This window comes from Xylocopa sonorina, chromosome 11 (assembly GCF_050948175.1).
Source record: "Xylocopa sonorina isolate GNS202 chromosome 11, iyXylSono1_principal, whole genome shotgun sequence".
NCBI classification, from domain to species: Eukaryota; Metazoa; Arthropoda; class Insecta; order Hymenoptera; family Apidae; genus Xylocopa; species Xylocopa sonorina.
Window position 1 is genome coordinate 7,758,374 of NC_135203.1, and position 16,600 is coordinate 7,774,973.

General features: G+C 42.6%; 2 protein-coding genes across 3 annotated transcripts; one reads left to right on the plus strand and one right to left on the minus strand.

The window, feature by feature from the left end:
• Positions 1-92: 92 nt before the first annotated feature.
• On the minus strand, positions 93-3,041 carry Nup50 (nuclear pore complex protein Nup50). The gene is made up of 5 exons (XM_076904561.1): positions 2,881-3,041; positions 2,275-2,445; positions 1,232-2,205; positions 1,031-1,171; positions 93-940 (listed from the first exon to the last, which is right to left on the minus strand). Exons 2-5 carry the CDS (start codon positions 2,440-2,442, stop codon positions 634-636), a joined length of 1,590 nt encoding a protein of 529 aa, XP_076760676.1. The 5' UTR covers positions 2,443-2,445; positions 2,881-3,041; the 3' UTR covers positions 93-633.
• Positions 3,042-3,850: 809 nt separating this feature from the next.
• On the plus strand, positions 3,851-15,813 carry LOC143428753 (uncharacterized). Of its 2 annotated transcripts, XM_076903864.1 has the most exons (8): positions 3,851-4,646; positions 7,134-7,166; positions 7,900-7,965; positions 10,454-10,701; positions 10,802-11,066; positions 11,166-11,559; positions 11,651-11,833; positions 13,269-15,813. In XM_076903864.1, the coding sequence occupies exons 1-8, from the start codon at positions 4,569-4,571 to the stop codon at positions 15,560-15,562; spliced, it is 3,561 nt and encodes a 1,186-aa protein (XP_076759979.1). In that variant the 5' UTR covers positions 3,851-4,568; the 3' UTR covers positions 15,563-15,813. The 2 variants fall into 2 exon arrangements, with proteins under 2 accessions (XP_076759979.1, XP_076759980.1); XM_076903865.1 differs by lacking the exon at positions 7,134-7,166.
• Positions 15,814-16,600: the final 787 nt, after the last annotated feature.

Here is a 16,600-nt window from a genome sequence, read left to right on the forward strand (position 1 = left end):
GTATACTTTCAAGTAATTATTCGTATTTCAAAATTGTTTGAAACATACACATATGTATTTGTTACACCAAAGGAATGTATGTAACTCTTATCACTTATATAAGCTTATTAGATGTGTATATAACATTACGTAGATGTATCACTCTTTAAAAGCAAGAAATTATTATGAGACAGGAAGTATGGAATATGAACATCACTTTTTAATGTTTAAAGTTACTCTTTTGATATTTATATTGTGTAAGGAGAGAAATGGATTTGTATTAATATATACATTTAACTGCAATTAGTTATACTTGCCATTTTGCAAATAACTGTAGTACAAGTTCTAAATAACAAGCATGTATTTTATATATTCTAAATTTAATTTACGTTTATTTGTTAATTACACGTTCTTCTATCAACATTACTTACAGTAATAGTATCATAACATCCATCTCGAGTGATAGAAAACAAAAGATTACCGTTTCTTATTCTAGTTCTATTTTACATGATATTTTAAATCAAGTAAAGTCATAAACAATGGCAAAATTGTTTTTGTCTTTAAACATTCATCGGTTACTCTTCAATACGAGTTTATTGCATTTTTTCTCTCGGTGGCATTAATTTTAGTATTTATAACCTCTACTACGTACGTTTATTTCTTATGTTTATTGAGTGCTTCCAATAACGCATCGGCGTCTTCGTCTGTTTTCACTCTCAGTAAAACTGGTACCGGTCGTGGTGTAGAGTCAGGTTTTGGTAAGCAAACCAACATTATTGTGTTTTTATTCATACGCTTTGTTGGGATACTTTCGGTAAGTAAAGTATTGAGCAACAAATTTCCCAAAGAAGTTTCTGCGCGTACTAATAATTGTGTTTTATCGTTTGGTGTTGGTTTTAAAAACAGTGTTCCGACGCCTCTGTCAGTAAAGTTACCATCTTTTTGTATAAAAACTTTACATCTATAAAAAATACGGAAATAATTCGTGTTATATTCAATCAGTGTGCGGTTATTATTTTTTTATGTTTACTAAGGTTGTTAAGTGTAGTACCTTTGTTCATATATAGCGCCTTCTTCTTTTACTGGCTTGAATTCTGCTTTTGGTGGTTCTTCATCTTCATCATCTTTTCCCTCGCTTTCTTCAGGTTGTTCTGGCTTTGCTACTTGAGCTCCAAATGAGAATGGTTTGACACTATAGAAACAGGATATTGTTAGAATTTTCTGATTATATTGAAATAATTAAGTAAATTACCTTCCAAAGCTAAAACCAGTTGATGTATTACTAGTTGCAGAACTTTGACCAAAGCAGAAGGTGGTCGCATTTGTTGTAGCGAAAGAACTAGTAACAGCAGTAGTAGTATTAGTAGTAGTACTAGTTGATTTTGAATCGGACTTTGTTTCTGGCTCATCTGATTTGTTATCGGATGCCGCAGGAGGTTTATTCAAAAATGGATTTTTTTCAGCATTCACACTTCCAAATATACTTTTGGTACCAGCTTTCTGGTCTACATTACCAAAAACAGATTTATGCGTGTCCGAACTTTGATCTGTACTAAAAATAGATTTCTCAGTGTCTGCAGCATTTTCTGACTTCCTAAATACAGATTTAGAACTTGTATTAATATTGCCAAAAAGTGGTTTGTTTGTTGAACCGAAAAGAGATTTTGTGCTTGGTCCTCCAAATAGAGAACTTCCAAGTTTTTTCCCTGCATTTGTAGTCTCTTTGTTATCGTTAGTATGTTCAGATTGTGCTTGTTCTGACACCGATGTTGACTTCTCTACCTCGCTTCCATGATTAGCTTCGATGTCTTTAAGGTATTTTTCATAATCTTTAAAAATTGGTGTTAAAATGCAAAACGGATTTGCATCAACATGAGTTTTAATCCATTGCGCTACACTTTCATTTAATCCTTTCAATTTTGCAAAATAATCAGAAGATTTTTTAAATATATTTTGATCTTCTTGATCAATATTAGCCTTTTTAGTACCAGCCGTAGCTGGCATCTGTATCTCTGTGTTTTCTTTCTTTTTTGTACCATTTTCATTACTTTTTGGAGTTTCATTACTTATTGGAGACTTATTTATGTTTGAGACCATTTTTGAAGAGGCATCATTAGTATTAGTGTTTGCATTGCTATTAGCTAAAAAGCTGAATGGTGAAGTCTGTGCTGTGGTTGTAGTTGAGGTTTTGAAACCTGTAAATGTACCAAATGCACTTCTGGTATCCTGAAAAATTTTTGATAAAATGTATATGTATTATGTGAAAAAATACAAAAAATGCCAAAAGTTTTTTACCTCTGAAGTTTGCAAACGTCGCTTTGCCCTTTTAACTACACGTTTTTCCATTACATCGTCAGAAGCTTTTTTAAACGTTCCAGCTTCTTCAGGATTCTCCTCTTCATCCCAATTATCATGATTTAATTCTGTAGCTGCAGATCTCTTACCAGCCATTTTTGCGAACATATTCTATGTAGACATTTAATACAAAATGACTTGCTTACACATTTGTTTTTTATGGGAAATGAGACAAGGAAATTAACTGTGTACCATTTTAAGCAACAATGTATATATTAATATACATATATTTACTAAATAATCACATTTACATATTAACTAGCATACAATTCTAATATATACATTAACAGTTTAATCAATTATGAAGAAATTGGAATTATAAAAAATGTATAAAAATATAATTTATATATCTTTTATATTAAATAGATAGAATAAAGGGAAAGGATATAATTATAATATAATGTTAATATTGAAAAATAATGAAATGTGTACTTTTAAATATATAAAAGGAACACTCGCAAAATAACCTTACAAACTGTTAAAGAGCAATATAGTGACTTTTTTGAAGTAATTGCAAAATAAATGAAATTATATCGTAATATTTACCAAGGTAAATTTCTCTGTATAAAAAAAGTTTAAGTGAAATATATATAATATACTTAGGTTTGTCAAAACATGTATTTAGAGTATACAAGGCTCGCACAAAGTTGAACACGATAGAATTAACAGTTTACGCGTGCGCATTTTTCAATCATGGTCGTACCATAGATGCAAGGAACAAGAGACCAAATTCTAGAAGGTTAAATGGCAAATTTAAGTCTTGAATTATATTATATTTGTTTCGTACAAATGATATTGACTCCTTTCAAATCTAAAATCATCCAGTAAGGTAACCAAATCTTTTTTTTTTCAAGTAATTTTAAACAGATTGAAGACTGTTAGTTCGCAAACAGTGCATATAATTTAAACGCAAAATTTGTGAACATTTAGCTACTATTTCCTATTGTACTATCTAAAATAAGTATGAAAATCATCTAACGCGTAAGTAGCTTTTTATAAATCAAGAACTGAATATATTGCATTCTATAGTTATTAAACTAGCCTATAAAAATGTGATGCGCGAGTGATCACGTGATATGCCATCACGTGCAGATAATCGATTTAAAATTTATATTCAATGTATTCTCTCTTTTTATAAAAATAATATTAATGCGTAGAGATTGGAATTTAATTTACATCTGAAGTATACTTCTCCTTATGTAATATAAGAGAACAAAATTAAAAAGTGCAAGGTATTCTAGTTGATGTAAGAATGAAAGAATTCATACGAAGAAACATATTACGTTATTTTAAATGAGTTCGCGTGGAAAGTAATAAAGGTAAATCGCAATGAGAATGGTAATTTAATTACGTTAAGATGTGTCTAGAAATGCGCAGAAATTCGATAACAAGCGTCCGTGTTTCACAGAATGAACTCGCCTCCTATTGTAAGCCCGGCGTCTCGTTTCGTAATTGCGAGTACGTGGCGCCACAGTCGTCGGTATTACCAACGTTTACTATCATAAAAGATCTACTTCAAGGAAATGTTTTCTTTGAACGTCCTGTATTTTTGTAAATTTGTAAGCGCAGTTCACAGATAGCGATCGTGTAACACAGAGGAGGAGGGCCGCGTAAGAATATCGTGACATCGAGTGGAAAGTGAATCCGTGTGGTACATGTGTTGGTTATATTCGGTTGGCGCGAAAACTTTCTTTCAAGGAGCGCGTCGGATCCCTGGGCACACAACAGAGCGGAAGGGACGAAGAGAGGGAGATGGTGAAAGAGAGAAAGATGGAGAGTTAGGGCTAGGGGGTGGGGAGGGGAACTCGAGCAACTTGGCACGTCCGTGTACGGAGGCAACAGTGCTGGTGGCAGCACAGACGCTCGTTGATGAGCGAACAATTCACTTTGGTGCGCGGTTTCGCGACGTTGTTTCGTCCGATCGGTGCCGTGAAATAAGGGTGTGCATATGCACGTGCGTAACGGGGCGATAAAAAATGTGTCTGTGAGATTTTTACCTGGGTGATATCTCAAAGTTAAAACGGTCGAGTGTCGTTACGGTAGCCGGACGAAACGAGTTGGTGGCTGGTGCGCGCCGTGCGTGCGGTTGATCGGAGCGTATACCGCTGCTCTCGTCAATTTGGTGGGAGCGTGAGAGTGAGAGGGAGGAGGGGTTTCCCGTCCTCCTCTTCTCTCGCTAAAATCGGCCGGATTTTTGAACAGGGAGGAAAACCGACTAATTTCGATAGAAAAATATGGAGATATCGAAGAGTTTGCAGGAAGAAATACTGACCGTGCAAAACAAACTGAAAAATGCCATACGCGATCATCAGGTGAGTCCCCGCGACTGTGCATGTATGTCGATAACGATTTAAAGATTGAGAGTACGAAGCCGAACGAACGAGCGAGCGAGCGAGCGAGTAAGTTAACGAATGATTCTTGCCCGACCAACGACTTTTTTCCTCCTTTTAATACGCAATCCCCTATCGATTGAAAAATCGAGATAACACATTCGATAGATAATCGACTTGGAAAGGCAAAAAAAAGTTCTCGAAAAGTTTCATTGTATCCTTCGAACAGAGTTGGCTGTTTTCAAGGCGTTAGACTCCGCGAAACAAATTCGGAACTCCGAATGCCCATTGAACATTTTCGACAGTTTCTTTTTTTGATTCTGTTTCTTTGGCATTCCCACGCACAATGCGTGCATGAACGCATGTACGCATCAGGCACGCGCGCGCGTGCATAAATGCACACCTCCTATACTGTATTTACGGAACTTGTTATTTCAATGTAGATTCCCTCAAGTTTCCTGAAACGATCAAAGATGTCTGGTATATGCTAGACACCAACGGAAATCGAGTCACTAATATGGCATACGTTTATTTTATAAAATTATATTACTTTTAATCTCTCTCTCTCTCTCTCCTTCTCTCTCTATCTCTCTCTCTATCTCTCTCCCTTCTATATCGGTTGTATATAAAATTGTGTTCCCTCTTCGGTTAAACGGGCGATGTTGCGCCTTATCGAAAGTGAAAGAAGCGTAACAAGTTCCAAAGGAACTTTTGCTTGCTTTCAATCATACTACAACCGTGCAGTGGTCATTTTTTTTGTACGAATCACATAAACTCGAAGGTGAACGAGTGTTCAGACCTTAACCTTTGTTGGTAGAGTGCTTCGACCGATGCGTCGCATGACTTTGAGAACCAACATTCTCTCTCTCTCTCTCCTTCTCTTTCTCTCTCTCTCTCTCTCTCTCTCTCTCTCTCTCTCACTCTCTCTCTCTATGTATATGTGTGCGCTTCTGTTTCTATCTCTCTTACTCGTTCATTCAGTTACTCACTTGTTCGGTTGATCTCCCTCTCGTTTACTCTAGCTACTATAGTCCTATACTCTCTCTTCCTTCTTCTCTTACTTTTGTCTTCACCTAGTTCGTTCTTTCTTTCAAGCACCACCATAAACTTTAATCAGACCGCGTAACGCGCCTTGGACATTTGTTTTCACAAACAAAATAATTGACTTTCACTTGATGTATCTAATTATTTTTATCGTAGGCATTTATTATTGGACGACGTACAAAGTAAAGCTAGCTTAAACTCGTGGCTCCGAACAAGTATTACTAGTTCTGGTCAATATCCTGCGACGCGAACACTTGCTTAAAATCCTTTGTCCAAATGCTCCTTCGCTATCGTGATGTAAGTTCATGCATAATAAATGACCAAAGGGTCGCAGAATTCCATCGGCTAGATCCGGATGTATACGTTCAGACGCTGTAAACTGATATTATCGAATCGTGCATAACGCGTGTACTCGATTCGTCTATTTACAGCGAACTTTTATTAACTATAGTAGGAACGGCTAGAGGGATATATGCGCAACGGGGGAAAGTTTGTCGGCGCACGATCGGCATTCTGCTCTGCTCTACCGACCTTGTTCGGTCTATATAATTCTTCGAAATCGAATATTTTCGATCGGCCACCACTTCGGGACGCGCATTCCATTGATTTACATCGTACATCGATTTCCAACGATCTCGATCGTTTTTGCAACGAACCTGTTAATTGTGTATCGTGATTATGAAAAATACGTTTTTTTCCCCTAGCTCGTTGCTTGACCATTAATCGTCGGATAGATTATCACGAATCTATCAATTAGATTATATTGGATCAATATTCGCGCATGGAGTATTTGCCAACCGGATAGGGCAAACCTGTCCACGGCTCGATAGACATTTCAGTTGCACGTTTATCGGGGAAACAGGTGCGCAATGCTGTCTATCCGTAAATTTTTAACGTGTATTAAAAACTATTTATCTCGCCGTGTATGACGGGGAGGGGGAGGGGGGGATATGCTGATATGCTACACTGAATACTTCGTGCGCGTTTATTTTAATAACGCGCCGCGTATATATATTCTAACGTGCGTATTTTATTTTTATTTAGAACGCGATTGCATTCGCGTCCGATACGATTTCCATTAACGATCTTCCTTTCCTTTTCTCGTTCGTTGCGCGCACACGCGATACGAAAAAGTAATCGCCGGCAGGAGGGTCCCTTTAAATGTATTTCTAAACTCGGAAGAGACGCGCGGAGGTAAGGAGGACGCCTTTAAGTCACCTGGAAACGTCGATGCAACCGTTCGTACACGTTCTCCAATACGATCGAGACACAATGTCACGGTAATTGCGTCATTGCGCCGCAGAGGAGACGCCGCGGACGAGTTTATAAAAGCGTGCACCGACCGGGGATGCTACGAATCGACGTTTCGTTCCTATTTCCGAAGCGTATTAACTGATCTTGCCGTTTTCTTTTTTTCAATTCCAGATCTGCGTGGGCAAGCTGAAGGATGACCCGAACGTAAGTCGCTTACTTTTCCTCTAATCCTACGGATCAATCCGAGGCTCCGTAAACACGTGATCGTATGTATGTACGAGCAACTCGGAGGGATCGCAATAACGACGTTGCTCTCTCGCTGTACACCCGAGGCCTGCAGGGAAACCGAGTCCTCGCCACCGGTTATTTTTGGCGTTACAATTGATTTGCTGTATTTAGCGGATGTTAAAACGCGTGTGTCTAACAAACTTCTGTCGGCAAACGTCTATCGATATTCCTCGGGAGGAAGTTCCCTTCCGAATTCGTATAACGCGGCGGCCATTGTTTCCACGGCAATCGTTAACTCGTTTCGATTAGATAGCATAAACGTTGTCAGCCTGTGTTCGCGTTTACCGTATCGCCGTTTAAATGAAATTTTTCATGTTTATTGTTACGCGTTTTTCGTCTCTGCTATTATACTTTCAATTTATACTGCCGCACGAATATGAACGCGATTGAACAACGACGGATCGTATCGATTACGTGGGCCCGGTTAATTGTCCGTTTTCCATCGAATGACTAAACGTTATGTCACAATTGTAATAGTCGCGTGCATCCTTACCGAGGAAATTATACTTGCAGATGATCGCAGGTTTCCTCCGTTTCTTTTCCTGCTGTTCAGAGAAAGTCCCGCGCCTGATTATACGCAACGCTCTCTGCGTTTAAAAATCTGTATATCGCACCTCTAACCAGAAACGTGTTTCCTTTCGTTTTACAGAATACAGACATCCTCGGTCAGATACAAAAGATTCACTTGCACATCGTGTCGTTGGGAAGGTGCCAGGTAAGTTCAGAATTGATTTCCTCGCGTTTCACTCATTCGCTATGATCCAGGGCAGACATGTCCGTGGACGTTCCATATTTATGACTGTCCGTTTTGCGCGAACAGAAACGATGTCACATTAAATACCCTTATCGGCGACGGGGATCGTAGAGGGAAACGTTTCGAGATCGTGGCAGGCAGCGTCCTTGATTCGAGACAAACGAAACACCCGCTAACTCGATCGATAGACGCATCGCGCGAGAGAGAAATGTTTCAGATGGTATATTAATTAGAGCGATCCTGTTACTTTAGTTTGAAACATTTTCATCGCAGAGACCAATGTCGTGGAAAAAGACATTCCACGAAATGAAATGTCCTAATGATCTTGTATCCGGTCGATACGTGTTAAACGTTATCAGATATGCAGCGTGGTAGCTTGAAAAGTGTGCATCCCTTTGCAACGTTAAAGTTGGAAAGTTGAAGTGTGTTAGTGGTGCGGGAGTTACGAAGTTGCACAATCGGGCACCCAAACGCGGACAAGTCAGTTTCGGAAGGTATTCGCCACGAATTTCCCAAACGTTATCGAATCAACCGTCTCTGTATCGACCTCCCGCGCGCCAGGCTTGCAGTTTCTTCGTGGGACGCTCGCTAGAATGAGTAATGCACAGTTATAATTAAATAGCGAACTCGTTGAGCGAGTTTACCGACCACCTTTCCAAACTTCGTCGATCGCCTCGGAGATAGAGACGGATAAAGCGAGAGAGAGAGAGAGAGAGAGAAAGGCCCTTTTCCCTTCGCTCACGCACGATACATCCTTTCTCTTTCAGCTCTTTCGTAAACCTATTCGACCGCATTATCGTTCCTGTTACATTACGAGATCGAATGTAACGAGATCCAATATATCGGATACACGGTTCGATAACAATATCCCGTTACCTAATCGGGAAACGTAGCTAGTGGACTCACCGGGAAACTTTCCGCTGGACCCTGCGAAGGAGTTGGGGGAAAAACTTGTCCGTTCTCCGGGATCCGATTAATGCAAAAAAATGCTGCGAAAGGGTGCGAATCGTATCTCCAAGCCAAGTTGCATCCGTTGCACGCGCGATCGTCGCGTGAAATTCTACCAATCCGCATTGAACGCGTTTTCTTCTCCGGATTCGCGAATCGACGCGTCCGATCGATAACCGGGGCAACTCTAGCCCGAAGAGAGGCTCCGGTGGATGCGCTTCGGTATCGCCTAGCATCCTTTCCTAAACATTCTCGCGGTAATCCCGTCGACACGGATGCGCCTATTTCTCTTCCCTTTGTACCCTCGTGTTTCACATAGCCTCTTCTACCACCACCACCACCATCGCCACTATCACCATCCCTCTCGACTCTTCTGTCTGCAATTTTTCTTCCTCTCTCCCGTTTTGTCCCTCTTTCTCACTCTCTCTTTCCCTGCCTCTGTTGGCAATAAACGATCGATCCAGGTCGATTGCTGCGAGGAGCAAAGAGGAGATAAACGTAAACGGATAGAAAATGGATAAAGATGGAGTGAACCGGAGCGAAAGAGACGGACATGTACACAGATACACAGAGTGGGAGTGGGTGGATGGTGTACAGGGAGAATGAGACGGAGAAAGATGAGAGAGAGAGAGAAAGAGAGAGAGAGAGAGAGAGAGAGAGAGAGAGCGAATGGGACTTGGGTGAAAAGGAAGCAGGGTAGGGGCCGGGCAGAGGCGGAGGGGCTCAATCAATAAAATGTCCCGCAGAAACGTTTTCAGCTCTTTACGAAATCTCCGCGTTTTTTCTTTCCTCTCCTTCTCTTCTCGCGCACCCTCTCGTCCTCCACCTTGGCACATCCTCCTCGTCTGCCCCTGGTCTTTCTGTCGCTTTCTACGCTCATTTCACCGGGATCACTCTTCCATCGTTGTTCATTGTATTTCCAAGTTAAACGTTTTACTTCTGAAAACTTCTCGCAAGTTGCTCGTCACCCCGCCGAGGCGGTGTCTGTGTTGTATACAGGGGATGGAAACCCAGTCCGGCGAAACTTAAAAGATTATTAACTTGCCACCTACAAGATACCTGGGGATACTTTTTCAGCTCACGAGGGCAAATTTTTTATTTTCCGCCCTCCCTTTTCAGATGTTAATTAAGAATTATGACGTGGACGAGTTTCTGGAAGTTTTCATTTTATACGCTATACGAGAATATAGTTTAAAGCAACTGGAACGGTCGAAAATTTTCTTGGCAGAATGTACGTCACACCGACTTGGCGTAACAACAAACGAGCCATACGTTCCTCCTAATTTATTAACAATTACTGCCTTCCTCTTGCGTTCACGTTATTAGCACGCATTCGACATCTCTACGAGTATTGTCTTGATTTATAGGAGAGTGCCAGTGCACTTGAACGCATTCATATTTAAAAACGATCCGCGACACAGACACAGTCTGCCAAGAAAGTTTTCCACGATCATCATTGACCGAAGCTCTCACGCTCATAGTTTCCAATCTTAATACGCAGAAGCAGGTTGTCCAGAGGCTGCGCAAAGAGGTCGAAACGTTCAAAGCGGAGAACGCGAACGGGGCGAAAGTTTCCATCGCGTCGCTTCTCGGCTTGAACAATAATAATCACATAACGAATAACAATGAGACGAAGCATAAGACCGATGGCAACGACTTCACCACGAAGAGTTCGAAAGAGGACTATGAGGAGATCGTTAGAAACGGCGATGTACCCTCGCCCACGCGTCATCGTGCCGTATCTATCAAGTGAGTCCCAGTTCTCCAATTTCGAATAGCTCGCACGTGAGTTGTTGGATCACGCCAGCGCTCTTTTGTACAATACTTTATTCGGGATCGTTGTTCACAGGGAACGGCCCAGTTCGGTGGAGACCATTTCCGGCGAGGACGACGTTATCGAGGTTTCCATGGACGAGAATTCCAACGAGAAATCCGAGAAGGAAGAGCCAAAAAAGGAGTGTAAAGTCGACTCGACTGCAAAAATGAATTTCTTGAATGCTCTCGGTCTCATTACCACTACTACCTGTGCCGAACTGCAAAATAAAAGGGCTGAAAGGAAACGCCGCAGTACCGCTAATCCGCAATTTGTTTATTCCAGTCTTGAAGTACCAACGGTAGGCGAACGCTTGGAAATTCGGTCATTTTTTTATTGCATATTCTCTATGCGCATTGTAATATCGTTAACACTTCGTACGATTGCTTTGGTGTTTTAGAAACGAAAGAGACACTCGTATCTCCAATCCGGAAATGTCCCGCAAACTCGTCAGACAACCGCTCGCATGAACGGGCCATCGCCACCTCCTGTAAAAGTTGCACCGCCGAAACCAGCGTCACCACCAACCTCAAGGACGGTGATGAAATCTTTGATCCCCGTTCAAAAGTCCACCACGCGACCGAACATACTTAGAAACGTGGCGGAGAGTAAAGTTTTCCCGAGTAAGACCAAGGTTGAGAACGGTCCCAGTCAAATTCAGCTGCCTGTACCGACCGTAAAGACCGTTCAATCGATCGGCAACAAGGCGGTTCACATACCAGGCTTACCTTCCAGCCTGACTATTGAGAGGATCAGCAGTGATTCAGCAGTCTGTATAAGTTGTAGAAACCCAGGTATACACGGGGTCCCGGTCTCGCTTTATTTCGTTTCTATCTTTCGCAACGATCCGTTGAACCGTATATAACAATTTTATGTTCGAAACAGGTACGTTAACTGTATGCGAGAATTGTGCATCGAATTACCACGTGTCTTGCCACTCTGTATCACCGGCACCGCCAAGGATATGCCCTAAATGTGCGTTAATCGAGGAGGAAGAGATCGACGACGGCGAGGACGGAGAGGAGGAAGACGAAGGACGTCCGCCATTTAAGAAGGACGAAGAATTCGGTAAATCGTCCTTGGCTTTTGAGAAGATATCTACCTGTAGTAACGTTGATCGTGTGATTGACAAAAAAGTTCTTGTTTCCTGCAGACACTAGCTTTTATGAATGTTCGTGGCACGCTTATCTCATTTCGTGGCGGCACCGTTCGACATTATTCGACGTATAGCGATATATTATTAATAACAGAAAATAAAAAAGTAATAATATTAATGATAAAAGTGAAACTAAACCGGCACTTTTGGTTATACACTTGATAACTAGAAGTTAGCGTACGTTTTAAATGTATGCGTTAAAAAGAAAAGGTATCGCGCGAAAAGTAAGACGAAAGAGTACTTGTAGATAATGCTGACACGCTGTGTGAAAGAGGAGCAGGAAATTGTGTAACATGGGTCCACAATTTCTAGATTTAACGTGCAACGAGGTATCGCAGCGTTGCCGCAGACTTTATTGAACGTAAGCGCACAGAGAGAATAAACGAGAGAGCAGCCTGCCGGAAGAAGTGTCGCGAGTGAGACCGGCTCCTCGAATACAGCAGAAGAATTTGCAATTAAGAAGAACTTTTTGGTCGATCGTCAGTAATAGGGCACAAAAAAGCAACGTGTATTGAACGCGAAATATCTTGCAGAGGAGAAAGAGAGCGAAAGATATGAGCTGCGCAAGCGAAACTCGGATCTGAGATTGCAGGTTTACGAGTTGGAAAAACGCTCACAACTACTCGGCCAGTCCCTTCAGGTTCGTCCTGTGGCCTGCGTAGAATGAAATTCACAGATAATTCTTTTTTTTTTATTTGGAATGCCGTTCAGTTAATGAAATTATACGCAAATGTCTTCCATCTTTTGTTTTTTCATCAGTGAGAACCTGCAAGATCTCTACGTTTTTCTTGTTCATTTTCAGTATTATTTTCCAAACACGTGTCGATTATTTTATAGCGGAACAGTGGTTTTGGTTTATGAAAAAATCGACAAATTGGATCGTTATTGTTTCGGATTGATTGTTCATTGTATTTCGTGAAACATATTCTTACACTGTCTATGGCAATAAGTTTATTCGTTAAGCCGTGGAAATACGGTATGCACGATGCTTCCTTCTCGTACAATTCTAGTGCTGTGAAAAAGAAAAAAAAAGCCAATAGTTTCAATGTGTCGTGTTTATTTCTTAAACTACAATTATGTACTGCTTATGTATCTCGTCTTAGTGGGTCTAGTTAGTCATCGAGCATAGATCGATACGCGAGAAACGTTAAATGTGACGTGTATGGGAGGTACGCGAGGCCGGGAAATATTTGAATTTAATTCGTGAAATTCTGTTCCGAGAGCATGTGCATCTTTGTCTTGGTATTGTCAGATAGCAGATCGATGTGTATCCTAAGTTTCAATATTCTTTCAGACTTCACGAAGGCAACGGTACGCGACTAACAAATTTTCTTTTTCTTTCTGCAGCTACAGCAACGCACGCGCCAGGAATTATTAGGAAAGCAAGAGAAGACGCAGAGATCTATAAAACGGCTTCTGGACTTCATAAAGTTGATGCAACGCAGAAAAAGCGGGGATTCTCCTCCTCCATCGGCATCAGCCAACTTCCCTCCTCGACCTTCCTCATCCCAATCTCCTCCAACAGTGTCCCTACATCAACCGTCAACCAGTCGGACGTCGGGGCTTCCGCAACAATTAGCAGCGAGCATCGAGAAAGTTCCGTGCCCTACTCCTCTATCGTCCTCAACCAGTTGGCCCGATCGAGCATCGCCTATGTCGACAGAACAGAGCCACAAGTGTCCTACGCCTATCAGCTACCAGTCACCAGTGTTCAGTCCGACAAGCACCAGTCATACCTTATCGTCAAGAAAATCACAGAACCAGCCGCCAGAAGGGCAAGTCAGTCTTCCGAAGATCAAAGTCACGCCTCAATGCTCAACTGCAAACTGCCAACCACATCAGGCTACAGCTCTTGCGTTCAGACCGAAATCTCTGTCGCCAACGTTTCCTCCATGCTCATCGGCAACCAATTGCCCGACCTCGCCAGTCGTAACCGCAAGAAACAAACCAACCGCGCAGTACCCGCCCTCAACCGTATCATCGATACAGAGAATCTCTCCATCACGGCCGAGTATCAATTGGAACGATCGACATTCAACGGCAGAAAGTCCCGGGCCAGACAGCCAAGGAATAAATTTGGCATTAATCAGCTGCGATCCGCCAGAGCCACAGATATCCTACTGCCTTCCCACGATAGTGCAGAACCCGATAAGCAACTACAAATCGCAAAGTCCAGCGAGCCAGAGGAGACAACACTGTTCGGTGGTCGTCCAAAGTACCGGGCAAGAACCGGTGGTTTTCTCCACTCATTGTTCACAAGCCATAACAAGTCCTATATCCTCACCGATAATTCTCGAGAGCCACGAGACGTCGGCCCAGCTAACAAAGATACCTCAGCCGACCGGCAGCAGTTGTATCATCAAGGCTACCAGCTGGAGTCAGGCGAGCGAAACGAGCCTACGGTCCAATCGCAACGCGGTGCCCTCACAAAGTTCTTCGAGCACGTGAAATTGGAAGAAGCGCATATACCAGCGCCATCTAGAGCAAAGCTAGTACAGAAACGGGGCACGAGCTCCAAGAGGAGCGAGCTCGAGGTCACGGAAATCGCGGACGAGATACAATTGCCTTCGCCCGGTACCTTCGAGGAGGACTTCACCATCGATCGAGGGGTGAAACTGGAAGAAGCGCACGCGCCACCGCCATCTAGAGCGAAGCTAGTATATAAGGGGGGCACGAGTTCCGAGGGGAACGAGCTCGAAGTCACGGAAATCACGGACGAGATGCAACTGCCGTCGACCGGTACCTTCGAGGACGACTTCGCCATCGATCGAGGGGCGAAATTGGAAGAAACGTGTGCACCAACGTCAACCAGAGTGAAGCTAGTGTACAAAAGGGGCACGAGCGCCAAGATGAACGAGCTCGAAGTCACGGAAATCACGGACGAGGTTCAATTGCCTTCGTCCAGTACCTTCGAAGACGATTTCACCATCGATCGAGGAGCAAAGTTGGAAGAGACGTATACACCAGCGTCAACCGGAGCGAAGCAAGCGTACAAGAGGGGCACAAGTTCCAAGAGGGACGAGGTTGGGGTCACGGAAATCGTAGACGAGGGTCGATCATCTTCGCCCACTACTTTCGGCGACGACTTCTGGCACTCGATAGCGGAGGGGCTGAAGAGCAACACGCCGAAGAACGCGGACTCGTATGACTCGTACGAGCGTAAGTGCGGCAACACGTACGCGAGAGTCGGATGCGAACCCGAGGACGACGAGAAGGACGACAACGCATCGACCGACGCGACTTACACGAGGCACATTGAATCTCTCGCTGAAATCGTGCCGGAGAATCGGAGGGATCGGCAAGACTCAGCGTCTCTGTGTAACGCACAAAGCAATTATTTGGAGCTCCGTAACGAGGTCTCAGTTCCTGATGATAAGGCTGATTCCGAGAGACAAGACTTATCCAGTGGTAGACGTTCAACCAGCAGCAGCAGCAGCAGTAGCAGCAGCAGCACGAGCGACAGCGATACCCCGGAACAAGCGATGAGCAATTCTGTCAAATATTCCCGACGACGGTTAACCGGAAACGAGTACAAGGAGCGTCTGGGCATTAATGCTGTCTCTCCGGAAAGTATGCAAGTCCTCGAACAGTTCGAGTCGGCTATGCTGGAAACTGGTTGCAGCAACGCTGCCACTTGCTAGAGTTAGTTAGACTATGATGTGGTATTGACGTGCTGATTATGCTCATTGCTGACATTTATTCCTTTCGTCGATCGACTCGATTCGTTCTTAAACGTTAAGGCTTTCCCCGTGCGGAACACGTTACGTATTTCTCGGAAACCTACCGATTGGTCACACATACGAATATCCTTCGAATTCAATTCGAATCCGTACGCGTATTTTCAGTACTGCATTTGAATCCGTTACTTATCTAGGATACCTAAAGGTAAAAAGGGGTGATTAGGAGTGATTACTCGTAAGCGTTACCGAGCTTCTTAGGCAGTTCCTACTTTCTATACTGCCCCGGGAAACGTAGCAGTCGTTCGTGTATCACTACGTTTACTAAAGACACGACGGTAATGATGGTAATTTAACTACCATCGCGTTTCACTTTACGGAGATACAACGTTGTCTCAATCTATTGATTCTGTTACCTATTCGTTTATTTATTGATTGTTGTTCATTAGACTTTTCCTCGATCTTTTATTTTTTTTCGCAGTAGTTTTACTAAGTCGCGAGGACCAAGTTTGAATTTCTTCCAATTCAATGATACAATTTGGCGAACAATTAACGGAGGGTCATTTGTGTGAACGTTGCGGAGGAATCGGACGCGTTGGACGTTGGTTCGGAAAATTGATGAAGACCACGAGTTATTATACGATGATTTTACTGAGTTACGAAGAGCTTTGAACATTGAACGTTTCGTTGATATTTTCGATCCCGATGAGTAGGAAACACGCACATATCCGACAGATACTGGGCGATTCGCGAGGTGTAAGGAACTCTACGGTACGGAAGTCGAGTCATATTACCATACTGCCTTAATAGTAATTTAAAAATGATACTTTTTACAATAATTTCTTATGAATAAGCTCGAGGAACGTGTACGACTCAATAGACTGATTTGGATGTCGCCATATTGAAATTAAGATGGACGAAGTTGAAGGGAAAGATAATCAAAACGCGTTACCGTAATCGAAAACCTAGACGTTAAGGTTGCGTGTACGTTAAGCAGTAGAT